Raw genomic sequence first — 27,685 nt, forward strand, 5'->3', positions numbered from 1 at the left:
AGGAAGAATCAAGATCACAGAGATGTCGGTTTTCCCTTAGTTATTCTATACATTAAATAAACGACAAAGGAAACACAAATGGGATCTTTTTGTAACCCGATGAGCTGATTCTAAAGTTTCTAGAGAACAATTAAGAGTCAAGGAGAATCAAGGGGAAAATCTAGAAGAGGAAAAGGAAATTATTATGCAGATGTTACAGCACATTGCAAAGATTCAGTAATGAGAAGGGGGCTCATGAATATGCCAAAATAGCAGGTAAACAGAATGGAAGTCCCGAATCTAGGTCTAGATTTAGGACTTTGCTGAATGTCGAAGGCAACTTTTTAAATCAGTAAAGGAAACAAGTGTTGTGCAATGAATGTCAACAGGGAAACTAGATAGTCAACTGAAAAAGCATAAAATGTGGTAGTCATGTTTAACCTCAAGATTCAAATGTAAAAAAAAGAAGAAGAAGAAGAAGAAGGAAACTCTGAAAAATTAGAAAAAAGAATCCATGTGTGTGTTATTTTTTTTAAATAAAAACAATCCCACAATGTTTATTGTCATCCGATAATAACCTAAAGGTAATCAAAACAATATGAATAAATGTTTTTGAACTACACTCTCAACTAAGGACACCTAAAAAAAAAAAAAACTATATTTGCCTTCATGAGAAATTTCATACTTCATTGATCATTTCTAGTTGGAGACACTTTGGAGCAGGGGAATAGATCTCCTCTTAGCATGATCCGACCCAGTTGTTTTCTCCACTTTGTTTTAGAGTGACTCTCTTCTGCATTATCTAATTCGAAGTTCACATATTCATTAAAACCAATGGTAGGGCCCCTCTATCTGAATATCTACTTGCTCAGAAAGCCACACCTGGATCTCTTTTGCAAGTCTCTGAAGATGAGGTTGATGGGCTGCACCATCATCTTCTATGCTTTGTGGCCCCAACCGCGGCATGCCATGGTGAAAACTGGCAAACAGCACACTCCTATGTAGATTTTTACATAGTGGGAAAAGGTTTGTCTAAGGATGGTATAAAACACAAAAGTCATAAAAGGACATTAAATAGAAATAGTGATATACTGAGGTGGACACTTGACGGGATGAGCACTGGGTGTTTTTCTGTATGTTGGTAAATTGAACACCAATAAAAATTAATTAAAAAAAAAGAAATAGTGATATATTGTACTATATAAAAATTTTAAATTCTATGTTAAAGCTATCTTAGGCAGATTGAAAGGACAATCATGAAACTGGGATAAAAGTGTGCAATTCATATCAGAGACAAAAGTGAACTTCCTTAATACATAAAGAACACCCACAATTTAATAAGAAAAAGTTTTACAATACAATAGAAAACGGAGTAAATCATATGAATACCCAGGTCACAGAGAAGGAAATGCAAGTGGGTTTGGATTTTTTAAAAATATTTTATTTATTTATTTGAGAGGGAGGTGGAGCAGAGGAAAAGGGACAAGCAGACTCTGCACTGAGCTCAGAGCCTGACATGGGGCTTGATCTCAGGGTCCTGATCTGAGCCGAAATCGAGAGTCGGATGCTCAACCAACTGACCTGCCTAGGCTCCCCAGTTCTGGATATTTTAAAAGATACTCAACCTCACTCATGATACAATAAATTCAAATGAAAATTATACTCAGAAAACAATTTCCCATCTATCATGTTAAGGAAAAAATCTAAGAGTTTTATAACGTACTTGTTGGAGCTTGTATGAGGAAAAAGACATGTTAACACACTGCTGATTGGAGTGTATACTGGAATCACCTCCGTAAGTCAATATGGCTTTATCAGACAAAACTGAAAATGCATATAGCCTCTGAGCCAGAAATACAGATATTTTCTGACGTGTGCAAATAATGCATGGACGAAGCTTTTCACTGCAGCATTATTTGTCATAGCATGTAATAAAATCTTATGCAGCTGTAAAAGAAAAAGAAAGAAGTTCTTTTATGTACTGATATGGAAATATCTCTAAAAATTAAGTGGAGAGGGACTCCTAGGTCGCTCAGCCGTTGAGTGTCTGCCTTTGACCCAGGTCGTGATCCTGGGGTCCTGGGTTCGAGTCCCACATCGGCTCCCTGCAGGGAGCCTACTGCAGGTGCCCCTCAAGTTCATGTTTTGTAGTTTATCAGCCTGAAAATAATTTCTAGGATCTTTAGGTAACTTAAAACCTTGGACTGATCCATTTGAGTGTATATTCACTAGGTATAGAGATTATTTCTAAGCAAAATGGAATACTGAGACATACATACTAAGAATCATTTAAGTTTATATACCTTTGCTTCTTTTTTTATATGCTACAGATCCTATACCTTTGGGTCTCTTAATGAATATGTTCATTGCTGCCACTTGGAGAGCTGTACTACAGGGGTGTACCTGGCTGCAGAAAATTGTGTTTATGTACTTGTGAATTCTGCTTGTCTGCTAAAATGCTAATGGGTGACAGTGGACAATCAAGAGTATTCCAGCCTCTGGTTTTCTCTGTGAAACAGGAGCTGCTTTGCTTCTGTTTATAATCAATAAGTTATAATCAATGAGCATGATTGACACTATGCTTAAGTGCAATAGTGTTCACATTGGTTTGGGGGGTTTTGTATGTTTGTTTGGTTTTGGTTTGTCTGTTTGGCGAAACTCCCTTATATTCTTCGAGCGTATCGAGGACACCAAACAGCTTTTTTGGTGGGTTATAACTAGTGATATTTACTGTCTTGGAAATTGAAACTGAAAAACAAACTTAATGCTTGTTTAGTAATTCACTTGAAAATAGCAGAAATGAATGTGTTGCAAGTTAATAGCATCTTAACAGTGTTACAAGGTTAGTTCTGACCTCATAGGTCCTTTGAGATCAATCATAAGGAATCCATTTGTTGTAAGATATGAAAGACTTAGAATGAATTCTGTTTGCCTTGGTTTATAACACCTGAGTCTGGGACACTAGGAAATGTGCTTAAAATACTAGAAATATTTGCTTAATGTTGATGGCTCTGTTTTCTTGGTTTCCTGTTTTATTGTTACCCATAATATGAGAGGTTGTTCTTTTTCCCATGTGATCTGCCTAGAGAGCGAAGACTCCCCGAGTTTTACCAAAATGATTTTAAGTTGATTATATTATGTCTTTAATTATTTAAGAAAACAAGGTTTCTTACTTAGGAGAGAGCTAAAGTGCTTTACAGTCATGTCACTGTCAGGTAGGTAGACAAGTCTTATTTCTCAGGTGCCTGGGATCCTACCTTAAGTGTTCAAATCTCCTGATGATTTCGGGGTTTTGCCTTCCTTAAATCAATCCTAAAAGTAAAAGGAAGTAAAATGTAAGAATATCTGAGTTCTCCCAGAAAGTCCAAGGAAAATCATAAGAGATTAATTACTTTGCCTTGTAGAAAAAGAGGGGCCAGAAATAGTTAAGTCCATTTGATGTGATACCATTGATAGGTTGCATGGCAGGAGGTGAAATTATTTTTTATCAAAACAGGGGAAAACCATAGAACATTTTCTTTCAGTGGAAAACTATGCCTTGCCTGTAGCATACCCTTCTGCATTCAGGTTTTGATTTCATGGGAGCTGTTTTGCAATTCTATAAAAATGGAGATAACTGATAACAAAAAATCTTTTTTTTTTTTTTTCAAAAAATTATTCTTGCCCCTAGGTATCCACATTATATCCTGCTGAGTAGAGGTTCCCAGTTTTGGAAGTTAGTTTTGCTTTCATTCATGCATTTGTTTCAATATTCCTTTACTTCTACACACTCCTGCTTTTAAACTTCTCCTTCTAACTAATTATAATGGGCCTCATTCCCTTATTGAATCAGTGAAATAAAATCCTTAATATATGTTTGTGTTCTCTCTGTTTGAGAGTCACCATTTCATCTTTTTTTTTTTATATGAATCTTTTAATAACCTATAGGACAGAAGTCTTGCTCATCACAATTCATTACAAAAATGGTAGCCTGAGGCAGTGGAGTTTAATTTTCCCTAATCCTGGTTGAGAACACCTTGAAGGCAACTGAAAAATCAGTAGCTGGCATTGACTTTTACTGATGTAATCTGGCCCCTCTCAGCATGGGGTAGCCTCAGGCAAGTCACTTCCCTTCCCTACACCTCCCCACCCTTCCAATTGGGTGGACCTAAAATAATCCCTTCCCACCCTGCAGCACCAGCTGGGGCTGGATCAAGAGCCCTAGCCCTGGAAGTCTAGCATCCAACATATGTAAGTCTAGCTTGCAGATGGGGGGCCAAGAGTAGAAGGGATAAAGGTCAATACCAATTTACATGACCTTTTAATTACTACCCAAAGGCTTTCTCAACTAGGATTAAGAGAATTAAACTCTAAAGCCTGACGTTTAGATTGCTCTTATTCTGTTCAGTGAATGCAGTTGCTCTAGCTGCTGAGTGGAAATGAAGACAAAAGGAAGACTTTTTTTAAAACTTTTGATTTATTTTAAGATTTTTTTAATTTTTAATTTTTTTAAATTTTTACTTTTTTTAGAGAGAGAGAGCACAAGCAGGAGGGGCAGAGAGGGAGAGAACCTCAAGCAGACTCTATGCTCAGGGCAGAACCTGATGCAGGGCTCCATCTCATGAGCCTGAGATCACCACCTGAGCCAAAATCAAGAGTCCACCACTCAAGCCACTGGGCCATCCTGGGGCCCCTCAAACTTTATTGAAATATATATATGTTCATTTGAAGACTGGAACACATCCATGGGACCAGCACCCAGATCGCACTGCAGAACATTACCAGCGCCTGAGGGGTCCCTCATTTCTTTATAGTTCCCTGCCAACCCTGGCACACATGAAAGGAACTCAATGAATTCTTGCAGCATGGGTTAATTTTGCCTGTTTTCACACTTCATGTAGAGTTAACCATACAGAAATTTTTTATGAACATTTCTTTCATTAATTGTATTTTTGTAAGATTCATCCCCGTTGTTGTGTGCAAGGGTAGATCCATCTGTGATCTAGTCAGCTGTTGATGGGGATTTGGGTAGTTTCTGCTTTGGGACTGTGGTGATAGCTCAGGTCTTGATATTCCCGTCCATGTTGTTTTGTGACCATATGTTTCCATTACGCATACACCTGGCAAGTGCTAGATCATATTTATTCCTGCATCTATCAATCTGCACTTGTATAAAAAAAAACATGGATTCATACTGATATCTCCAATTCTGATCAAGCACGACAGGGCTCATTTTACCCTTTCATTATTAGCAATTCCTTTCTTTGACAGTGAGAAACCTAGCTCCCTTTAAATACATTTATTTATTTATTTGCTCAATCCTAGAATACCCATAAAATAGCTTCAGAACTGCTAACCCATATCTGTTAGATCTGTCAGCTAAGAGGGCCTAGAAGCAATGACACCCTGGTAGCAATGAGCACACCCTGCACCCAGGTCTTGGTTTCTTTTTTTTTTTTTTTTTTTTTAATTTTATTTACTTATGATAGTCATACAGAGAGAGAGGCAGAGACATAGGCAGAGGGAGAAGCAGGCTCCATGCACCGGGAGCCCGATGTGGGATTTGATCCCGGGTCTTGAGGATCGCGCCCTGGACCAAAGGCAGGCGCCAAACCGCTGCGCCACCCAGGGATCCCAGGTCTTGGTTTCTAAATACCATTCTCCAAGATAAGGAACCCAAGTTCCTTGGAGAAATGACTGAGTTGAGTCCAGGATGGGAGCAATGGGGAATATAAGATGAGCCCAAAACATTTTGTGGTTGTCAGGAAGTAAGGAAATGCTCAGAAAAGAACAGGAGTATTTTGAAAGGACATAGGAGCCAACTTGAAGATGCTCCTAGTGGCCATACCTGGGACGATTTGAGCAACAAAACAAATAATGTTCATAGTGGATTTTAACCCATAGAATAAAATAAATATCCATGAGTCCATGCTGAAATATTTGAATAGATAAATAAATAGGAAAGGAGGGACACCTCTTCCTTACAATTGAATTTCAATTGATAAATGAAGAAGAAGGAATTACAGAGATAGAAAATCACCTTTGGGAAGCCAGTGGTAATAAATATTACAGATAAGAATCAGCACTAGATGCTGAAATTAGTAGGTTGCACGTATGATGATAAACAGGAGAATTGTAGAGTCTCAGAGTATCTCCCCAAAAGATACATTTAGTTACAAAAGGAAATGCAATAATTTTATAGTGGAGAAACCTGGTGGACATCCACCTTCACCTCATCATCCTTCAAAATTAATGTTACTAGTAATGAGACACGGCAATATACGTGCCTCCCGGTTGGCGCACTGGGAAGGACATGACATCACCTTCGTAGGACTCACACCAAAAACGCATAACCTCAACCTCATCATGAGAAAACATCAGACAGACTCAAGGGGAGGCACGCTCCATTAAACAATTGGCCAATGCTCTTCAAAAATGTCAAAGGTTGTGGAAGGGAAAAAATAACTGACCTGGACTCTTAAGGTAAACCCTCAAAGTTCCAAGACGCAGAAAAAGAACAGCTGTTCTAGATGAGAGGAGCCTAAGGAGACAGGAAAACTGGCTGCCCTGTGGGATCCTCCATGACATCTGGGGCCAGAACAAGACCAGCAGGGAGACACCTGGCAACAGCTGAGTAAACTCTGTCAATTCTCTAACTCTACTGCATTAACGTTAACTTCCTGGCTTTGCTGATTCTTCTGCACTCCTACAAGATGCTAGTATTTGGGGAAACTGGTAAAGGCTGTATGGGAGCTCGCTGTATTGTTTATCTATGTCGAAAATTATTTCAAAAGAAAACGATTTTTAAAAGAAAAAGGGGATCGGGCGTGATTGTGTCATGCTTCAGCCGAAAACCCTGCCAGCACCTCTGCCCAGAGTGTAAAGGCAGAATGAGGGTGACATTCAAGGCCCTCAGTAATCAGGCCAAACATCCCCCACGCCCCCACTCCCTGCCCATCTCTAAGGCTTGCAGCAAACACCTCATGTTTAAAGATCACCTTCAGGCAGCCCGGGGAGGGGCGGGGGTGGGGGTGGGGGTGGGGGGTGGGGCTCAGTGGTTTAGCGCCACCTTCAGCCCAGGGCATGATCCTGAAGGCCCCGGGACCGAGTCCCACGTCGGGCTCCCTGCGTGAGGCCTGTTTCTCCCTCTGCCTGTGTCTCTGTCTCTGTCTCTCTCTCTGTGTCTCTCATGAATAAATAAATAAAATCTTTAAAAAAATAATAAAGATCACCTTCACAGGCCGTGACCCTGAACCCACCTCTGGAAGCAGCATCTATCTATCTGCTGCTGGTTCTTACTTGGTCAACAGTTGAGTGCCCAGACTCCCTGGGAACTTTGAACTCCCTCTGAGGACCCCTGCAAGCCTGGCAGGTGGTGCTCACCCCATTCCTACCCTTAAGAAACTCACAATCTGCAAATAAGGCAAGGAAACCACAGTGCCAGGCTCAGGAGCCTCGGGGAAGCAGATCAGAGGCAGGTAGGGGAATCACAGTCTCTGCGGGCAGGGGGTGCTGTTGTTACCCCTCTCTGCTGGTGAGGAAACCGAAGCTTAGAGCGAGAAGGTCATCTTCCTAAGACTACACAGCCAGTGAGGACAGAGTCAGGGTTTAAGCTCAATTTCTTCCCTCCCCTACTGATGGATTATAACTGAAAGGCTTTGATGAATCAGGCAAGTGGGGTCCTGAGACAGTTTATATATATATGTTTTTAAATTTTTATTTATTTATGATAGGCACACAGTGAGAGAGAGAGAGGCAGAGACACAGGCAGAGGGAGAAGCAGGCTCCATGCACCGGGAGCCCCATGCGGGACCCGATCCCGGATCTCCAGGATTGCGCCCTGGGCCAAAGGCAGGCGCCAAACCGCTGCGCCACCCAGGGTTCCAGAGACAGTTTATATTTTACCCCAACTCCAGCCTCAAGTGGCAGAATGAGATCTCCCTAGAAAGCCCTGCAGTGGGGCGCCTGGCTGGTTTGGTCGGAGGAGCGTGTGAGTCTTGATCTCGGGGTTGTGGGTTTGGGCCCCATGTGGGGGTATAGAGATTACTTAACCAAATTTAAAAAGCCACGGAGGATACAGGAATCATGCATCACACACATTCTCAGGAAATGTCAATGCCTTTTATGACAACCTGATGGACACTGAGCAATGTGAATTTGCAAAAATATCTCAAAGTTGAGCAAGTGGGATACCTTGCTAGACCTCACTAGGCTTCAGAAAGGCCTGAACCGTGGCTTCAGGAAACACCTGCTGGCAAGCTGCCCTGGCCAAACCCTGGGATGCCCACAGACCCACCTCCTCCCATAGCAGCCGAAAGTCAGTGGGAAACGGAGCTCGTGGTGCCTCCAGCTCGGCTGGACACAGTGGGGATCCGAACGCCTGCTCTTAGGCCTCTGGCTGCTGCTGTTGTTGTTGTTAATATTAAACTTCTTTCCCCGCTTCTCATCTCCCTGCACTCAGCAGACTTTCCCATCTTCTTACATCATCTACGTGGGAGGATTCAGGACACAAGCAAGGAAAGAGAATTAAAAACAAAAACTTCTTAAATCTCAACTTGTCAACCCCCCCCCCCCCCCCCCCCAGCTTTCTGTCCCGCAATGGGCCCATTCCCCACCGGTCCGCTGCCCCAACCCAGGCTCGCGGGGCGCTGGGCTAGTAGCCCCCTCATCTCTGTGGAGAGGGAACGGCCTGGCCCCCCCCCCCCAACGGGGCTCTCCAGGAGCACGTGTGGCCTGTGCCGGGCCAAGAAGACAAGCGGGCTTTGTGCGGCCCGGCTCTGACCCCACTAGCCACTGAGGCCCTTTCAGCTGGGCTGAGAGATGGCCAGCCTCCATTTCCTGTGTCCCTTGGCCCCTTGCCTTGGGTTCGGGCTGGGGGAGCAAGCTCTGCCCGCAGCACAGCTGTGGTGGGAGGCCCGTGCATTCTGCAGCATTGCCTGTGGAGGCGTGGGCTCCCTGGGAGCAAACCGCCACATTTCTACATGGTGTCTGTGTGACCTTGGGCCACCTCTTAACTTCTCTGAGCCTCACATTGTGGATCTTGGTGCAACCTGCCAGGGAGATGGGAAGTGATGGGAAGAAAAAGCTCTGCAAGTTATAGCACTTCATTTATGCCGGATGCTACGGGTGTTTCCCCTTTAACTGCCAAGAACTTGCCACTCTGAGCCCCCAAATACCCCATTTGCCCTTTACTCACCGCCCCCGCTCCCCATGCATCCTAACTATCTACTTTGTGGCCTGGGTTCTGAGAGTCAAGAGGCCCCGTATTACTTAAAAGCATGAGTTTTAGACTCAGATCTACCTGCTTCCCATCCAGGGTCAGTCCCACTCTGACCTTGACCAAATATGTCTTATTGGAAAAACAGAGACAAGCACACCCATCTTATAGGTTTATTGGCACGAGGATTAGCTGAGAAAACCCCCGGGCGGCCTTGGCCCAAGACCAGGCTCCCAGAAGGTCAGCAAGTCACAGAGTGAGGAGACACAATGCCCCTCACTGTCATTAGCCCAGCTGGCTGCCAGCTTGCCTTGAGGCCCGGCATGTGGTGGGCATGTTTCCCTAGGTCCCAGCACTGGTGCCAGTTCCCCCATGTTTAATTTTATTGGTCATTTCTAGAGAATGTTGGAAGGAGGATATTAACAGTGTCCCTTATATCACCCGGCCCAGAAGTTTTCCTGTGCGTGTTTAGGCTGATTTCTGTCGGTATGTGGAACTAAATGGATTTCCAGACACTCAGTCCAAGCAGTTCACGCAGTAATTCAGGTCATTCTTCTGCTTCTGCTGGATTTTCTAAGAAAGCAACGGACGCTTCTGCTATTAGCAACATGTTGTCTTCTTCAGAATGCCTCTTCATTTGTGCTTCATTGCATGGATCACACTATGGATAACTAATAGTGACTGTAGTTGCATCTTTTTTTTTTTTTTTTTTTTTTTTTTTAAGCGGGCTCTACCTCCAGTGTGGAGCCCAGTTCAGGGCCTGAACTCACAACCTGAGCTGAGAACAAGAGTCAGACTCTTACCCGACTGACCAACTCAGGCGTCCTATGGTTGCATTTTTACCTCATTCCTAGCCTATCAGGGAAGGCCTCTCTTCTCTCTCCCCTGTGTGAACTGTTTGTGGGAGGTCAACGTGGCTATCTTGTGAAGGAGATGTCCCTTTACTTCCTTTATTTCTACCTCTCAGAGTCTGTTGCTGCATTTTAGTCTGGAACGGTTCTTTTATTTTATCAAATAATAGTTTCAGTACTTACTGAAAAGACAAAGTTATTTTATCTTTTTATTTTTATTTCTTTGTTATTTTATTTTTGTTTCTTTGACCTTATGACAGACTTGATGGCTAAATATTTTTCTGGAGCTCCATTTGGAAATGAATAGCTATTTTATGTTCAGATTGGTGGCTATGCAAAAAGGAGCATTGAGATATTTAGATGCCCACTTAGGAGAAAATTTTAGGTTTGAAACTTTCTTTGCAACCACATAAAAATTCTAGATGGATCAGAGATTATACCTTAAAAAAAGGCTTTATACTAGTTGGCAAAAGTATTGGAAAATACTTTCATAGTCTTGATGTGAGGAATCATAAACAAGTTGTAAAACCTAGAAGCCGTAAAAGAGCATACTGAGACACTTGGTCACCTAAATATCTAAAACTTCTGTGTGATGAAAGACACTGTAAAGAAAGTTAAAGACAGCGAAGGAATGGAAGGAAACGTTGCCAACATTCATCACAGGCCTTGGATTAATAGCCAGAATGTATAAAAAGAGGGAACATAGAAAAAAAGGAAAAAAGGATTTGACGAGGCAAATAAAGCTCAACTTGACTCATAATGAAAAAACAACAAAGTAACATTCTTCATCATCAAATTATCAAATTTTTTCCGGCGTTGGAGAATGGGCCTAGCTGCTAGACCTGGGACTTGGGTGCGCCACTCAAGAAGTATTTTATGCCAAGGGCGCCCCCTGCAGCACGACGGGGGCGGTCACCACGACGGAGTTGGGGGCCCCTTGGAGCGCTGCTTTCAGGGCCTGCCTGGTGCTCTGAGCTTAGTGGGTTTTTGGCATATCCAGCAAAATGTTAAAGTCCCTCTGACTCAAGGATTCCTTTCCCAGGAACCTAGCCTTTCAGAAACACATGTGTGTCTGTGTGTGCGTAGTGTGTCATGTGTACACAGGGATACCTACAAAAGGATGTTCATTGAAGCCCGTTTTCTATCGGATGGGAAAGGAAACAAGCTTCATGTCCATCAGTAGGGGATTGTCTGCGCAGATGATGGTGCATCCATTCATGAGATATTTTGCAACTCTTCAAAGGAATGAGGTGGGTTTCTGTGGACTAACAGAATGATCTGCAAGATCTAATGTCATGAACATGAATGTGAAAGCGGAACCCCAAAACATCTATTATTCTATCCCATGTATATATGTTTGTGGGTACAAATGCATAGATAGACAAAGAATTGGAAGAGTCCGCCAAGCTGAGAGAACTGGACTGGATTGGCTAGGCCAGGGACAGGAGGGGACGGGGACAGGCAGGAGTTTCAGGTTTTAGTCTGTGCTTTATCACTTCGTGACTCTACCACCACAAGAAAGCCTAGTCTGGGTGTTGTTTTCTTCAAAGGTCAAAAATATTAAGGAGCCCCCTTGCTCTGAGCTGTGGGGTTTGGCTGTTTTTTTGACAATTTCCCACCTGGCTAACCTTCTGAGGAATGTTCTACTAAGTGTGAGGAATTGTTGGCATTCTGAAAAAAGTTTTTCTGAGCCAGCTCCTCTGGGCATCCTAGTCCCCAGGAGAGCTTTAGATCCAAGTCTCTGTCCCAGATCTGCTGACTCAGAACAGGAATTTCTGTGCCTGTGGCTGTTACCTGGAGGAGGAAGTGACCAAGTGAGGGTCCCCAGGTAGGGTGGTGGCTGTAGAGGACAACCACACGGCCACAGGGGGGAACCGAGAAGGCAGAGTGGTGGCCCCTACCCCGAGGGCTCCAGTGAACCCCAGGGAGGGACGCCTGGTGGACTAGTACAGCCAGGCCAGGCACTCAGAGCTCCACAGCGTAGATTGTAGGGCTGTAGCTTTCGATTTTTGTTTTCACTAAACGTCACGGTTCTTTTCTTTTCTTTTCTTTTCTTTTTTTTTTTTGTACTTTTTGGGTGGGTGTCTGTTCGACTACTCTGTTCTAAACTGGAGGGGAGGTGAAGATTGGAAGTTCACTGAAAAACTCACCCACCTCTTATTCTGGGTTTGCTTAGATGGAGAAAGAAACCTGGCTCTCGGGGCAGCGTGTAAGTCTATCCTTACTTCAAGGCTGGCCTGCGGGTGGTAAAACTGGATTCGAATCCTGACCCTGCATTTACCTGCCACGTGGCTGTGGGCAAGGTGCTTAGCATCTCTGAGCTTCAGTCTTGATCCGCAGAAGGGATGTGAAGGGGTGCTCCCCATGGGGGTGCAGCGGAGATCAGAGGTTGTATCTGTAGAAGTGCACCGGTGGGAGCTGAGCTGCGGTTCATTAATCTTGTGGTGGTTCCTGGAACATGAACTCCTGGAGGCAGACGGAGGCAGACGCAGGTGAGGCTGAGAATTCCTTCCCTCCTCCCTCCTCCCTCCTGCGGGGATTATCCAGCACCATCGAGTACAGAGCTGCAGTGTGTGCTGAGCACCGTGATTCTGATTCTGAGGCTAGTAGGGCTCTGCGTCTTGCCTTGCCCTCAAGCCATTTTGCAAGTCTAAATTGGAGAGAGCGATGCGAAACAGCTCCTGTCTGCAGATACGCAAATAATCCCTCCTGTTGGAGGTTCAGGCCTTCTCCCCTCGAGCGTGGGAGAAGCCGCCTCCGCCTCCGCCTCCGCCTGCGCGTTCTTGCCAACACTCCGGATGGATGCGCGTCTGTTCTTCGCACCGGTTGTCACTCTTCACCGGTTCCCTCGTAAGAGCGAGTTAAAGAAAATCTCCAGCACATGCTCATTTTCCATCTACGTGGAAAGCCACGATTTTACCTTGAGTTTTGCAGAAGTACCTTTTTTTTTTCTTTTTTACCAATGCCGCGACCCCGTTCGCAGCACACGGAGCGTCTGTAAAAGGCAGAGGAGGCCGCGTGGGCCTGGGGCGCGGGTGGACGCGGGGGGGCTCACCCTCCGCGCGCTCGGGGCGCAGGTGCGGGTCCGCGGGGTGCGGCTCCTGGAAGGCCTGCGCCCGGGAGCGGGGTGGGGGCCCGGGGCCCAGCCCTGCCCGCCCCCGTCTCCTCCCGGGGGGGTCTCCGAGGGGGCGAGTCGCGCGGGCCGCGGAGCCCGGAGCCGCCCAGGAATCTCGGCGCGGGCGGAGCATTTCCTGCGGGGGCGGGGGCGGGGGCGGGGGCGGCCGGGGGCGCGGCCCGGGGCAGACGCGCGCTGCGCTCCCGCCCGCAGCATGCGGCCCCTGCTCTGCGCGCTGGCCGGCCTGGCCCTGCTGCGCGCCGCGGGTGAGTGGGGCCCGGGGGGTCGGGGGCCGGGGGGCCGGGGGGCGCAGGGCTGGAGGAGGAGGGCGGGGGCAGGCCGCCGAGGGCGCACGCACGGAGCGTTGCTGAGAGCGACCAAGGGTGCAGGAAGGGCGCGGAGAGCCGACGCCCGGGGGACGGCGGGGACCGAGGCGCAGGGGGCAGGGTGGGCGCACGTCCCGCCGCACCCCCAGCTGCCGCCGAGGGCCTGCGGAGGCGCCCGAGCCTGGGGTGACGGGCCGTGCGTCACCGGTGACCCGGGTCGCGCCCAGCGCGGCCGGCACTAAGGCCACGGCTTCACCTGCCGTCTGGCGCCCCAGGGCGCTGCGGTCTGGGTGAGGGGGGAGGCCGGGGTCCCTGCTCCCGGAGATCTTCCCTGAGGGTCCGAGCTGCCTGGGGTGGAGCGGGGAAGCTGGAGGCCTTGGGGGCGGGCGGGAGGGGCCCTCGGGGCGCTGCACGCACTGGGGACCCGGCCTCGCGCTCCCCGACGGCAGTGTCGGTGCTGCCCCTCCGCGGGTGGGGCTCGCGTGGGGCGGCTGCGGACTCCGGGGCGCGCGGGTGCTCGCCCCACCTCCCAGGCTCCGCGCCTCGGGCATCCGGCCTCCTGCCCCCTCGGCCGGCCCTGCCCCCAGGTGCTCACCCATCAGCCCGGAGCCAGAGGGTGGGAGTCCCACAGGTGAAGGGCCCTGCGCTAAGACGGAAGCCTCCCGCCCCGGTCCCTGCTGGGGCACAGCCAGCTGCGGGAATGAGCACCCAGGGGCAGGGTGGAGGCCAGTGCTGATCCTGCGCAGCCCCGGGTTGAGTTTCTTGGGTGAGTTGCCTTCCCCCTGGGGACGGTGTTTCCCTCTCTGTAAGTTGGGGGAAATGATGCCCTGATGCCCACCCTGCAGAGCTGGCTGCAGAGATGGAGAGAAGCGCCCAGCGCGGCATTCAGCACATGCAGGCTCCCTTTCTCGTCCCCTGATCTCTCTGAGCCTCAGTTTCCCCACCTCTTAATTCCGGAAGGCCCACAACTGCCTCCCCACAGGCCGTGTGAAGAGTGGCGGGGACTAGGCTCAGCACACAGCCCATGGAGCAAGTCCTTCTTTCCCCCTTCCTCCCCTTGGCCCTCCTCCCGAGTCCCCACCTCCTGGAGCTGAGGGCACAAAGCCGAGGCTGTGCTCCCCCAGGGGGAGGGAGGAGCTGGCTGCCACCCACACGTGGCTGACGGTGGCCCTTTTAGTCATGACCCATATATATACTTTGATTTAAAACCCTTTTTAAACATCCTTTCTGATTATGCACGCTATTGCTACAGATTTTTTTAAAAGGGGGAAAGCATAAACGTATTGATGTAATCTCTCCGAGTTCACATATGTTTGTGTAAGATCTTTCAGACTTCAGGCAAATTACCATTGTTTTCCTTAACTTTTGATTATGAAATCTCCTGGATATAAAGACAGAACAGCACAGTGCACCCCGTGTACCTACCGTCCTGCTTCAGCTATACCGTTCCTCGGCCGCTCGTGTTTCCTTTGTCACCCATTCTCTCCTTTCCCTCCAATAATTTAAAAGGAAATTCCAAGCGTCATATATTTTTATCCATAAATATTTCCTTAAGTATCTCTAAAAGATGAGTCATCTTTTTTTTTTAAGTTCAGTTTATTTAAGTAATCTGTATACCCAATGTGAGGCTTGAACTCATGACCCCAAGATGAAGAACCAGCCAGGCAACCCAAAGAGAAGTAATTTTTGAATAAACATAACTGCAATACCATTATCATACCCTAAAAACGGGAAATAAGTTCTTTTTAAAAAGATTTATTTATTTATCTGAGACAGAGAAAGACAGAGGGCAAGAGAAGGGGGAGGGGCGGAGGGAGAGGGAGAGAGAATCTTAAGCAGACTCCCTGCTTAGCACAGAGCCGGATGCGGGGACTTGGTCCCACGACCCCAAGACCACAACCTGAACGGAGCAAGAGCCTATCGCCCAATTGGCTGAGCCACCCAGGCGCCCCAGATGATAATTTCTTAATATTATCAAATATGCAGTCAGTGTTTAAATGCCCCTAATTGTGTCATGTTGTTACATTTGCTTTTGTTTTATCAAATAATGTACACACATTGCTTTTGGCTGATAGGTCAGTTACATTTATTTTATTTTGTTTTGTTTTTTATTTTTTATTTTTTATTTATTTTTATTTATTATTATTTTTTTAATAATAAATTTATTTTTTATTGGTGTTCAATTTGCCAACATACAGAATAACACCCAGTGCTCATCCCGTCAAGTGCTGCCCTCAGTGCCGGTCACCCATTCACCCCCACCCCCCGCCCTCCTCCCCTTCCACCACCCCTAGTTCATTTCCCAGAGTTAGGAGTCTTTATGTTCTGTCTCCCTTTCTGATATTTCCACCCATTTCTTCTCCCTTCCCTTCTATTCCCTTTCACTATTATCTATATTCCCCAAATGGATGAGAACACACAATGTTTGTCCTTCTCCGATTGACTTACTTCACTCAGCATAATACCCTCCAGTTCCATCCACATTGAAGCAAATGGTGGGTATTTGTCGTTTCTAGTGGCTGAGGAATATTCCATTGTATACATAAACCACATCTTCTTTATCCATTCATCTTTCGATGGACACCGAGGCTCCTTCCACAGTTTGGCTATTGTGGCCATTGCTGCTAGAAACATCGGGGTGCAGGTGTCCGGCGTTTCATTGCATCTGAATCTTTGGGGTAAATCCCCAACAGTGCAATTGCTGGGTCGTAGGGCAGGTCTATTTTTAACTCTTTGAGGAACCTCCACACAGTTTTCCAGAGTGGCTGCACCAGTTCACATTCCCACCAACAGTGCAGGAGGGCTCCCTTTTCTCCGCATCCTCTCCAACATTTGTGGTTTCCTGCCTTGTTAATTTCCCCCATTCTCACTGGTGTGAGGTGGTATCTCATTGTGGTTTTGATTTGTATTTCCCTGATGGCAAGTGATGCAGAGCATTTTCTCATGTGCATGTTGGCCATGTCCATGTCCATGTCTTCCTCTGTGAGATTTCTGTTCATGTCTTTCTCCCATTTCATGATTGGATTGTTTGTTTCTTTGCTGTTGAGTTTAATAAGTTCTTTATAGATCTTGGAAACTTTTTAATTTTTTAAATATTTTATTTATTCATGAGAAACATAGAGAGAGAGAGAGAGAGAGAGAGAGAGAGAGGCAGCGACACAGGCAGAGGGAGAAGCAGGCTCCATGCAGGGAGCCTGACGTGGAACTTGATCCCAGGTCTCCAGGATCAGGCCCTGGACTGAAGGCAGCGCTAAACTGCTGAGCCACCCGGGCTGCCCTCTTTTAATATATAAGGTCTTTTCCCTCCTTTTCCTTAAAATGTATTTGTGGAAGCAACTGGATTATTTGTCCTATAAAGTTCTCCACATTTAGATTTCAGCTGATTGCATCCACCAGAAGTCATCCAAATGTTCTCTCCCTTGTATTGTCTATAAAAACTGGTAGTTAGATCTAGAAATGTTTGCTGTTATGCAAGAATATGTTAAGATGGTTTGTTGCTTTAATTTGCATCTCTTTGATTACTACTGAGGTTGGACTTTTTTTTTAAATCCATATTGGTCATGTCTGCTAATTCTTGTCAGTTGTCTCAGACTTTCTAATTGTGGTACTGGGGTTTTTTATATTGATCTGTAAAAGCTCTTTATATATTGATGGAAGCAAACTGCTTGTGATACTTATAGAGCCCTTTTTAAAAATTAAGGTTTCTGATGAGTTCCTTTCCTGTTTTCCTATCAGAGGGATCTGAAGTCCCAGAGCCTGGTTCTTTTACCAATTGTCACCCCTGCCTTAGGGCCCTCTGGGCATGCTCTCCCTGTCCACCACTGCTCCACATCCCTGTGGCCATCTGTCTTCCACTGGGATTCTGCTTTCTTCTTCAAGTAAAAGAGGAAGATGCCGAAGGGCTGTTGTGAGGATCATGGCATTTCTTTTTACAAAAATGGATATTGTGGGAGTGAACAATTAAAGATAGTTCAATCCGAGGACACCTTTGGGCTCTTATGGGGCCCCAAGACAAATGCCAGGGTGTCATGTATGTGAACAGGTCCCCTTTGCCCTATACCTGTCCAACCCCTCATTTTGTAACTGTGTCCAAGTTTGGTTGCTTGGTGAACAATGGGCCAGTAAGTTGAGAAGTAAGATGTTGGGGTATGAAAGCGACTTTATTTGGAAAGCCAGCAAACTGAGGAGTTGGTGGACTATTGTCCCAGAGAGCCACCACTCCGAGCGTGAGCGTGAGAGTTGAGCTTCTTTGATGTTAGCAAGAGGAGAAGTGGGAGGGGTTGGAGTCAAAAGGTAAATGATATTTGTAGACATTGAAAAAGCTCATTTGAGGGCCCCTGGGGGGCTCTGTGGGTTAAGTGTCTGAGTATTGATTTCAGCTCAGGTCGTGATCTTGGGGTCCTGGGGTCCAGCCCCAAGACACGTTCTGCACTGAGTGCAGAACCGGCTTGAGATTCTCTCTCCTTCTCCTTCTGCCCCTCCCCCCCCATCTAAAATAAATAAATCTTTAGAAAAAGGAAGAGGTTGTGTACCTTCTTTGTCTTTGGTCAGTTGATCTTTGTGTGTAGGAAGCTGGTCATGTCGTTCCCGTAGACCTTAAACATAGCATAGTTATCTCTGTACATACCTCTGTACCTCCTCCAGTGGGGTAGCTTTCAGGTAAGAAAGCAGTTATTGTAAATCTTGGTTGTAAACAAAGTTCCTTTAGTGATTAACATGTCTATGTGCTTGGCTAAGCAAATGTTTCTAAGCTATAGATCACAGCAGCTAGGGAAATTGAAGCAATGTGGAGTCAGACAGGCCAAGTTTCTCTCTGTTCCCTTTTACAAAGGATGCAGCTGAGACCCCAAGTTGGGAGGCCTTTAACTTACACAAGGTCACATGACTGCCAGTGCCCAGTGTAGACCCTGTCAGGCTGGTAGGATTCAGTCCCGTCCCTACCACCTACAAGCTGTGTAATATTGAGCATGTTACTCAGTCTCTTTGGTAGTTGGTTTTCTCTCTTTTTAAAAAAAGAAAAAAATTATTTATTTGAGAGAGAGAGAGGCAGAGAGAGAAGCAGAAAGAGAAGCAGGCTCCACACAGGGAGCCCAACATGGGACTCGATCCTAGGTCTCCAGGATCAGGCCCTGGACTGAAGATGGCGTTAAACCGCTGAGCCACCCAGGCTGCCCAGTCGTTGGTTTTCTAATCTGTAAAAAAGGGATATAAGAGTACTGAGCTCTTAAAAGAGTCAAATGAGATGATGTACGTAAGCACTCAACAGAAAGCTTGGTGAATAATGAGCAATCACAAAATCCACGGTAGCTTTGAATATGAAGTATGGTTATGCCTGTTGTAAAGGTGAAGAAACCAGTGGGGTTGGCTTATAAGAGGGCAGAGAGCTGGGTCATCACTGTGCCTCCGAGTCCCTGTGGGAGAAGCCTCTCCCAAACATCTCATGGGCCCTTGTATAGGTTTATTGCTAGAATAGATGCCTCTCCATCCTGAGAATTGGTTGAAGTGATCCAGCAGAGCATTGGCTCCATGTGGAGAGGTGGAGCCCTGGGGAGCACTCCCTGCCTTGCTCGGCCTTCAGCTCCCCTGGTAGATGCCCTACATGGCGTTTGCACATTACGTGGCACTTCCAAGTCATCATCAAGTGCACGAGTCCCTTTAAATCAACACTGCAATCCTACAAAGTAGACCTGGCAGGGCAGATGCAAAGAGCCTCGGAGGTGGGACTGCTTCTCTGACATCCAACCTTGTGTGCTTCCAACAGCGCGTGCACAGAGGTTTGTCCTGGATGGCTTCTTAGACCTTCTCCACCTTGCAGGCTTTTGCAGTCTACTTCTGAATGCATGGATGAGAAAAAAAAAATCATGTGAAAAAATCATGTGAAGTTGAGGGGACCCGTTGTTATAGTAGCCTTACCTGGCATAATCAGATACCAAATGTACTGGAATGACACCAATACACCCTCGGAGTGATCAGCAAGACTTAGATTCCCATCTGGAAAATGACCAGAGACCAAGGAAGATAGGAGGATGTGTCTCTCCCAAAATGAAACCAAGGTGTACCTCAGAATCTGAGCTGTTTTGGGGGGCGGGGGCTCTAGGTTCTCTCTCCTGGTTCAGCCAGAGCAGTTCCACATATTGGAGTTCTTCATGTAATTGTTTGAAAATAGTATTCTGCTTTAAAAAAAAAAAAAAGTTGAAAAACCACTGATGGTTTTAAATGAATCCACAAATTTTCAAACCAATATTGAATGTGGTAAATTTTATTATTCTATTATATTGAATGTGGTCAAATGCAGTTAACCCCTAAGTGACAAATATGACTGGTCAAAGCGGAGTATGTCTTTGATGATGCAGAAGGCACACACAGCGAGTTCCAGGGGCACCTCTGATGGGTCATCACAGAAATCATTTGAGTTGGGCATGCTTTCTTAGTGTTCAAGTCCCGGATACAAAAGGACTCCTCTGCCTGTATGGACGAGGGCCATACTTCCTGCTTCTTTGGATGGGGCCCCGGTGGCCATGTCCCTTTAACTGGAGAAGTGAGCCCGGCACCTCTGCTGGGCCCCTGGCCTCCACCGCAGCCTTCTCTCACCAGAGCGCTGCGTTCCACCCATGGCCTCCCTCCAGGATGCACATAGGCCCTGAGTGGGAGCCAGGCCAGGGAAAACAAGCCGGCATCCAAGAAGGTCCATTTCCCAACTGGCCGGGGCAAGGAGGGCGGGAGCGGAGGAACCACAGCCTTGGCTCCTCCAGCACGATCATGGCAGCCCTGCATCCTTCCCCACTCTTGAGCGTCCCAACAACCCCGTGAAGCAGGCATTACCCCAAGCCCCTTCCCACGACGAGGAAGCTCAAAGAGAATGGGAGACACCCAACTCCTCCTGCCTTGCTGGAGTTTCGGGTCCAAGAAGCAACTTGTCCTTGCCTCACACCAGTTCTGTCTTTGTAGCTAATTTAGGAGGCCTCTCGAGAAGCAGGCTCTGGAAGACAGATCGGCATGAACTACGGGGAGGAGGCGCGGGGCGGGGGGCAGTGCCTCAGGCCTCCCCACCCCGGGTTAGCAGGGAGGCCGCAGAGGCTCGGGGAGGAGAGGCAAGTTTCCCGTGGGAAATGGGCCTATGCCAGTTCGTGGCCGAGCAGGGTGAGAACAGGGGTCCCCAGTGTGTTCCCAGTGAGGTCATTCTGGGAGTGAGGGCCCCGCCCTGGCTTCCCTCAGCTGAGCTCGCGGGGAGGCCTGGATGAGCTCACGGACACTTGTGCAGAGGAGTCCAGGACGCAGTTCTGTCCAGATGTGAGGCATTAGTGCTGTGTGATGTGGAGAGCGACCTCGGCCAACCCTTTTCCCCGGAGGGGTTCTAGAGCCAAGTCCGACCTCATTGCAGACATGTACAAAACAGGATGTTTTAGGCCAACGGAGGGGAGCAGGTTCGTGTTGTTCATGACTTACAGGGCTGGCGGGTCCTCACACTTGGCCAGCCGGGTCAGACCGCCCCCCTGGCCCCGGCTGGGTCTGGGAGGGGGCGGGCCGCTGGGGGAGGGATGTGGCCAGAGGCCCGTGAGCGGAGCCTGCAGAGGGGGGTGTGGACACTGACCCACCCTGACAGCCCCCCTCTCCCGGGACAGCCCTCCCTGTGGGTGAGAGCAGCCCTTCTTGCCCCCAGGACGTCCTTCCTCTCTCGGCTGAGCTCCCCAGTTCTTTCAGCCCTTCACCCTCTAGACCTGCCTCTGCCCATCAAGGGCCCAGAACAGAGCACAAGCCTCCAGGTGGGGTCCCTCGGGCTACCCGCTTCCTCCCCCTGAACACTTCCCCTCCACTCAGACAGCCCACGATGGCTTCCGCTTTTTGCTAACAGTCCCCTCAGACAACTGGTTTTTATTATGGAAAATTTCAAACCAAGAGCAGAGAGAGGAGTAGAATGAACTCCCACGTCCCCGTCGCTCAACTTCAACAATTGTCCATCCTGGCCCATCTCGTTGGGCCACCCGGGCCTCCCCCCATTCCCAGGCCTGGATTACTTTGAAGTGAATCCAAGACATCATATAGCATTTCATCGCCAAATATTTCAGTACGGATCTCTGGAAGACTCCCTTTAAAAATATCAATACTCACTCCAGCGGTGCATAGAGGAAGAAATAACCAAAGTACCATTGTAGTGTCCGCCCCCTCTCCAAAGTCAGCAAGACCACTGTCTTTTTTTTTTTTTATTAAGATTTTATTTATTTATTCATTAGAGACACACAGAGAAGCAGAGACACAGGCAGAGGGAGAAGCAGGCTCCCTGCGGGGAACCTGATGCAGGACTCGATCCCGGGACCCTGGGGTCGCGCCCTGAGCCGAAGGCAGATGCTCAACCGCTGAGCCCCCCGGGTGCCTCAAGACCACTGTCTTTTGAAGAGGCTTTCTTAAATTCAGTGGTGGGAAATAATGAAAAGGAGAATATAGAAACAAATTACTTTCCATATAAGGTGCTTAGTGGAAGGATGTTTTTTCTCTGCTCTTGGTTCTCGCCCCTCAGTGGAAGAGCTGGGATCCAGTTGGAGTTAGAACAGGAACATCTCAGGACACGAGGGCGGGGAGGGTGGGGGGAGCCTCTGGAGAGCTCTGGAGGGCCAGCTCGCTGCGGCGGGGCAGGAGAGGGCCAGGGTGCTCGGGGTCTAGTCATTTGCTCACCTTGTGACCTTGGGCAGGTCATTCATCACCAGCAGAATGGCTCACCATGTCCGTCCTCGCCTCGAGACCTGCCAGCCTTCTGGGCGACTCTGTAAGCCCCCCCAGCAGCCCTGCCAACACCAGGGCCTTACCAGTACGACAGTGGTGCACTGAGATAGATCAAGTCCAGTGACTCCTGCCCCCACCCTGCCTCGGATGCCCACGGCCATGGCCACGGCCTTGATATTGTCACTAGGAAGCCGCTCCCCCTCTCTGAGTGGAAACTGCAATGTCTGTCACCACTCATTCCTTCTGCCACTCCATCATCTTACCAAGCCCTCCGGTCCCTTCCTTCCCTCCGTTTCTCCGAATTTATTGGTCCTCTTACTGGCCAATGATTCCCCTCTTACCTTACCAAGTGTGTAGAGGCCCGTAGGTGAGAACCCACCCCGCTTCTTGGCCCTCGGGTCCAGGTCTACCTTGCCCACTTCTGCTGGGCCCCGTCCTCCCTGGAGCACCGTCTGTGGCCCTCTCCACCGCTGGGTCCCAAGCCTGTCCTCTGGGCTCTCCTGACCCGCAGGCTGGTTATCAGGGTTGTTGTTTCTTCAACTTAAAAGAACAGAAACAGCAAGAAACATCCTGTAGACCGTGTGATCTGCTGTCCCTTCCTCCACAGCCACGCTTCAGGAAAAGCTTCCCCAGGCTCCACGTTTCTACCTCTCGACTGCGCTTCCCTCCCTCGTCCCACAGCCTCTAGGCCTCGCTTTGCCTCCACTGCTCGGTGGACAGAGCCAGGGTGGAAGGTAGCCGTGACCTTGCTGCTGCTCTTAGTCCTCACCTCGCTAGACTGCTGCTTGCGGCCATCCTCAGGGAAGCTCCTTGCTGCGCTTCATTTTGGGGACAGTAGCCTTTCTCCTGAGTGTCAGGGTCCTCCAAGGTTCCAGCCAACTCTGACACTCCCTGGGCGTCTTGGGGTCACCAACCCTGAAACCTGAGCTCAGAAGCAGGCCTCTGAGGCTTCTGGTGTGAGGTCTCAGGGTGCCGGAAGAACCAAGGAGGAGAAAAGTGATGAAGCAAGACCCGAACAGGATGGACCTCAGGTCCTCCACGTACTTGCCGTGTGACACTGGACATAGCATTTCACCCTTGTGTGCATCCACCGGGGGATAATAAATAGGTTGCCGTAAAGACTGATGGAGTTCACACATTTTTAGTGTACTATGTGGTACAGAGTAAGTACTCATTAGGTGTCTGGTATTACTACTTAGTCACCAGTGTCAATGCGGTCGCTAAAGTGTGTCCCCTCATCCTCTCTCTTCCTACTGCACTGCCTCCCCTCGTTGCTCCTTACACCGATTACCGCAATGACTCCTTGCCTTCAAAGACAAATCCCTCCAATCCATTCTCTGGATTTAATAAATTCATATGTGGCCATGTGACTCTTCTGTTGAAATAAACCCCAAAATAAGCATCATGGTTTGTTTACTGGGGCCTCTGGCTTTGTTTCCATGACCCACTCTCCTCCCATCCACCCTGCACTTTCCAGCCACGCCAACCCCCTGAGGATTTGGACGCGGAACCGTGCCATTTTCTGCCTCTCTATTTGCACACACATCCTGGCTGGCTGGACCCGTCCCTCCCTTCCTTACCTTACTGAGTTCAGGCAGCCCCTCTCAGAAGAAGCCCACCTGGGTATATGATGGCCTTAGAGATGAGTGATTCAGGCAGCCCCATCCTCACTCCCTGACTCACCCTCAGCCTTCCTTGGCTTCCCTTTGTGACTGTTTTCAGGACCCATGTCATGGGGCCCAGGGCTTTACAGGGGTCTCCAGTGTCATAGGAAACGGTGACAAGGCTTGTGTTCCCACAGCTGCCGAACCCTTTGTGCCCTCCCATGGAGACCCAGCCTGGAACACAGGGTGTGACAGACACATGGCTGTCCACGACCGGTTAGACGTCATAGAGGAGGTAATCAGGGCGGCTTGGGAGGAAATGCAGCTTCAGTACCACCTGCCAGGCTGGTGGCTTCATAGGGCTCAGGAGAATCTTGCTTTGGGAGATGGGGGAGCAATCCTGCTCCCTGGCCCACCCCCGGCTGTGGCCTCACCAGCCCTCAACAGACCCTGCCTTCCCCGGGTCCCTGCTTCTACTCAGCTGAGGTCTCTGCGTGATTGCACAATGGCACGGTGGACGTTCAGTCCCTGGGGTTGGTTTTACAGCCGTGGTTTGTAAGCTGAGGCCTGTAAACTCGTGTGGGGAAAAAATTGCACTTTATTTTCACAAACCTTTAACTGAAATTTAGCATTTCCGTTCCTGATAAGCACAGACAACCAACCGTAGTAGTATTACCGGTACCGTGACTTGGTTCTCAATAGAAATCACAGAGAATTTCATCCCATTTACAGTTGCTGTGACTGTGTCAACCTATCACTCGTAATCAGTTATGTCAAAATTACAGTAGTTGTTAGAGCTGATATTAGGTCGTGTTATTTAATGAGTAAATAGAGATATTTTTAGACCGAAGATTTATTTTTTATTTTTTTATTTTTTTAATTTTTATTTATTTATGATAGTCACACACACACACACACAGAGAGGCAGAGACACAGGCAGAGGGAGAAGCAGGCTCCATGCACCGGGAGCCCGACGTGGGATTCGATCCTGGGTCTACAGGATCGCGCCCTGGGCCAAAGGCAGGCGCCAAACCGCTGCGCCACCCAGGGATCCCAAGATTTAGTTTTTAGCCCTTGAATGAGATTTTAACGCAATTGGAGTCTTCGGAAATCCTACGTGCTTTATTTTTTTTTTCAATTAAAGTGTTTTTCGGAGAGGGGGGTCTGTGCGTCTCCCCAGCTAATGGGGTTGTTCACCACGGAGTGAGGACCCTCCCGCCCTAAGCGGTCCGAAATCCCAAGCCTGTCGTTTGGCGGAGCTGCCACCAGGGGGCGGGGCGACAAAAGGAATGTGCGCTCGCAGGGGGCGTGGGGGTGGGGAATCCCCGGGGAACTGAGGGGCCCTGAACTAGGAGGCCCCAGGCCCCCTGGCGCTCAGTTCTCCCCTCCTGGGTCGCTGCGGGCTCCTTGGGACGTGACCGATGAAGCGAGACTCCGCACTGCCCTCGCGCCCCGCTCCTCCCCGCTCCCGCCCGCTCCTCCCCGCTCCTCCCCCTTCCTCCCCGCTCCTCCCCCTTCTCCCCGCTCCTCCCCGCTCCTCCCTGCTCCTCCCCGCTCCTCCCCTTCCTCCCCGCTCCTCCCTGCTTCTCCCCCTTCCTCCCCGCTCCTCCCCGCTCCTCCCCCTTCCTCCCCGCTCCCGCCCGCTCCTCCCCGCTCCTCCCCTTCCTCCCCGCTCCTCCCTGCTCCTCCCCGCTCCTCCCCCTTCCTCCCCGCTCCCGCCCGCTCCTCCCTGCTTCTCCCCCTTCCTCCCCGCTCCTCCCCGCTCCTCCCTGCTCCTCCCCCTTACTCCCCGCTCCTCCCTGCTCCTCCCCGCTCCTCCCCTTCCTCCCCACTCCTCCCTGCTTCTCCCCTTCCTCCCCGCTCCTCCCTGCTCCTCCCCGCTCCTCCCCCTTCCTCCCCGCTCCCGCCCGCTCCTCCCTGCTTCTCCCCCTTCCTCCCCGCTCCTCCCCGCTCCTCCCTGCTCCTCCCCCTTACTCCCCGCTCCTCCCTGCTCCTCCCCGCTCCTCCCCTTCCTCCCCGCTCCTCCCCGCTCCTCCCCTTCCTCCCCGCTCCTCCCCGCTCCTCCCCCTTCCTCCCCGCTCCCGCCCGCTCCTCCCCGCTCCTCCCCTTCCTCCCCGCTCCTCCCTGCTCCTCCCCGCTCCTCCCCCTTCCTCCCCGCTCCCGCCCGCTCCTCCCTGCTTCTCCCCCTTCCTCCCCGCTCCTCCCCGCTCCTCCCTGCTCCTCCCCCTTACTCCCCGTTCCTCCCCGCTCCTCCCCGCTCCTCCCCGCTCCTCCCCCTTCCTCCCCGCTCCCGCCCGCTCCTCCCTGCTTCTCCCCCTTCCTCCCCGCTCCTCCCCGCTCCTCCCTGCTCCTCCCCCTTACTCCCCGCTCCTCCCCGCTCCTCCCTGCTTCTCCCCCTTCCTCCCCGCTCCCCCCGCTCCTGCCCTTCCTCCCCGCTCCCCCCGCTCCTCCCCTTCCTCCCCGCTCCTCCCCCTTCCTCCCCCTTGCTCCCCCTTCCTCCCCGCTCCTCCCCGCTCCTCCCCGCTCCTCCCGCCTCCCTGCGCCCCTGCCCGGCTCCCATCTCTCTCATTCCAGACGGTGGAGAAGACGGTGGAGCATCTGGAGGCCGAAGTGAAAGGCTTGCTGAGTCAGCTGGAGGAGCTGGCCTGGAACCTGCCCCCGGGGCCCTTCAGCCCCACGCCGGACCTCCTCGACCTCCTCGGAGACGGTAAGCCGCTGGCCTGGCAGAGGGGACAGCCTCGGGCTGGGGATGGGTGCCTGCCGGGGCGGAGGGGACAGGCACCCCCAGCTCAGCCCCACCTGGGCACTGCAGCCTGGCACCTGGTTGGGCTTCTGGAAGAGCTGGTGCAGGTTGCCCGGGGCCCACTTCACACCCTCCGGACACCTCACACCCTCTGGACACGGAGCTGCTGCCTCGTCCCCGGGCCATGTGCCCCCCTTAAAGCTTTTGGGCTCCTTTCAGGTCCCCTGCAAGGAACCCCTCCTGCGCCACCACAAAACCCTCTAATGGGCATCAGGGGGGCTGCCTCCGCTCCCTCCCTGTGCTCTGTGATCCCTGGCATGGGAGTTGGGGGGCACTGGGAGGGGCAGGGGACTTTTAGCGCCCCTGAGCCGCCCCTTCCCTTTCAGATCACTTTGGAGCACTGGAGCCAGAGCCGCCCAGCAGCTGGAAGTGACACCTTGTGGAACAGCCATCCTCTGAGAACAGAACCCTGCATCCTGGCCTGCCTTCCTCAACTTTGTGCAAAATTAGAGCTACTCCCTTGGTCCCCGCTGCATCCGCTGCCTGTGACCCCTATAGCCACAGCCCCTTCTTCATCCAGTCCCACCCTTGAGGCTACAGCCTCCTGCAGGTGCAGACCTGCAGACCCCCAGGGGGGGTGTGCTTCTGCCCTCCTCATTTATAGGGGCACACAGGGTGGAGTTGGTTCACAGGTGAGGCAGCTGAGGCCCGGGATGGTACGGTGACAGGTGCACACGCCCTCAGAGTAGCCTCCCCACTCAAAATGTGGCCACTGATGAGCAGCAGTGGCATGACCTGGGAGCCTGTCAGAAATGCAGAATTGGGCCCAACCCAGACCTCCTGATCAGGATCCACGGTCCAGTGAGATTCCCCAGGGCATGGATGTGCAAATTTGTGTGCAATTTTTTACAGTTCCCTACTGAGGCATAATTCACACAACATAAATTTCAAAATGTTTAACCATTTAAAACCACATAAAGTCAGTGGCTTCACATAGTTGTACGCTGATTCCAGAACATTTTCATCATTCCCCAAAGAAACCCCGTACCTATAAGCAGTCACTTCCCATTCCTCCTCCCACCATCCCTCAGATATTCTTGTCTCTATGGACTTGCCTATTCTGGACATTTCATATAAATGGAATCATACAGTA

At 49.8% G+C, this 27,685-nt stretch overlaps 1 protein-coding gene and 1 pseudogene across 1 annotated transcript; one reads left to right on the forward strand and one right to left on the reverse strand.

The window, feature by feature from the left end:
* Positions 1–678: 678 nt before the first annotated feature.
* LOC121488306 lies at positions 679–950 on the reverse strand (annotated as a pseudogene).
* A 12,312-nt stretch (positions 951–13,262) lies between these two features.
* PLAC9 (placenta associated 9) lies at positions 13,263–27,685 on the forward strand. Its single transcript, XM_041750408.1, has 4 exons — positions 13,263–13,407; positions 23,987–24,084; positions 26,364–26,496; positions 26,919–27,685. Exons 1-4 carry the CDS (start codon positions 13,356–13,358, stop codon positions 26,963–26,965), a joined length of 330 nt encoding a protein of 109 aa, XP_041606342.1. The 5' UTR covers positions 13,263–13,355; the 3' UTR covers positions 26,966–27,685.

Source organism: Vulpes lagopus, chromosome 3, assembly GCF_018345385.1.
Source record: "Vulpes lagopus strain Blue_001 chromosome 3, ASM1834538v1, whole genome shotgun sequence".
Taxonomy (NCBI): domain Eukaryota; kingdom Metazoa; phylum Chordata; class Mammalia; order Carnivora; family Canidae; genus Vulpes; species Vulpes lagopus.

Bases quoted from the DNA above. Each gene is read 5' to 3' on its own strand.
- PLAC9 (XM_041750408.1), top strand. From the start codon at position 13,356: ATGCGGCCCCTGCTCTGCGCGCTGGCCGGCCTGGCCCTGCTGCGCGCC. The intron at 13,408-23,986 runs GTGAGTGGGGCC...GTGTTCCCACAG, and splicing joins GGCCCTGCTGCGCGCCGCGG to CTGCCGAACCCTTTGTGCCC. The intron at 24,085-26,363 runs GTAATCAGGGCG...CTCTCATTCCAG, and splicing joins GGTTAGACGTCATAGAGGAG to ACGGTGGAGAAGACGGTGGA.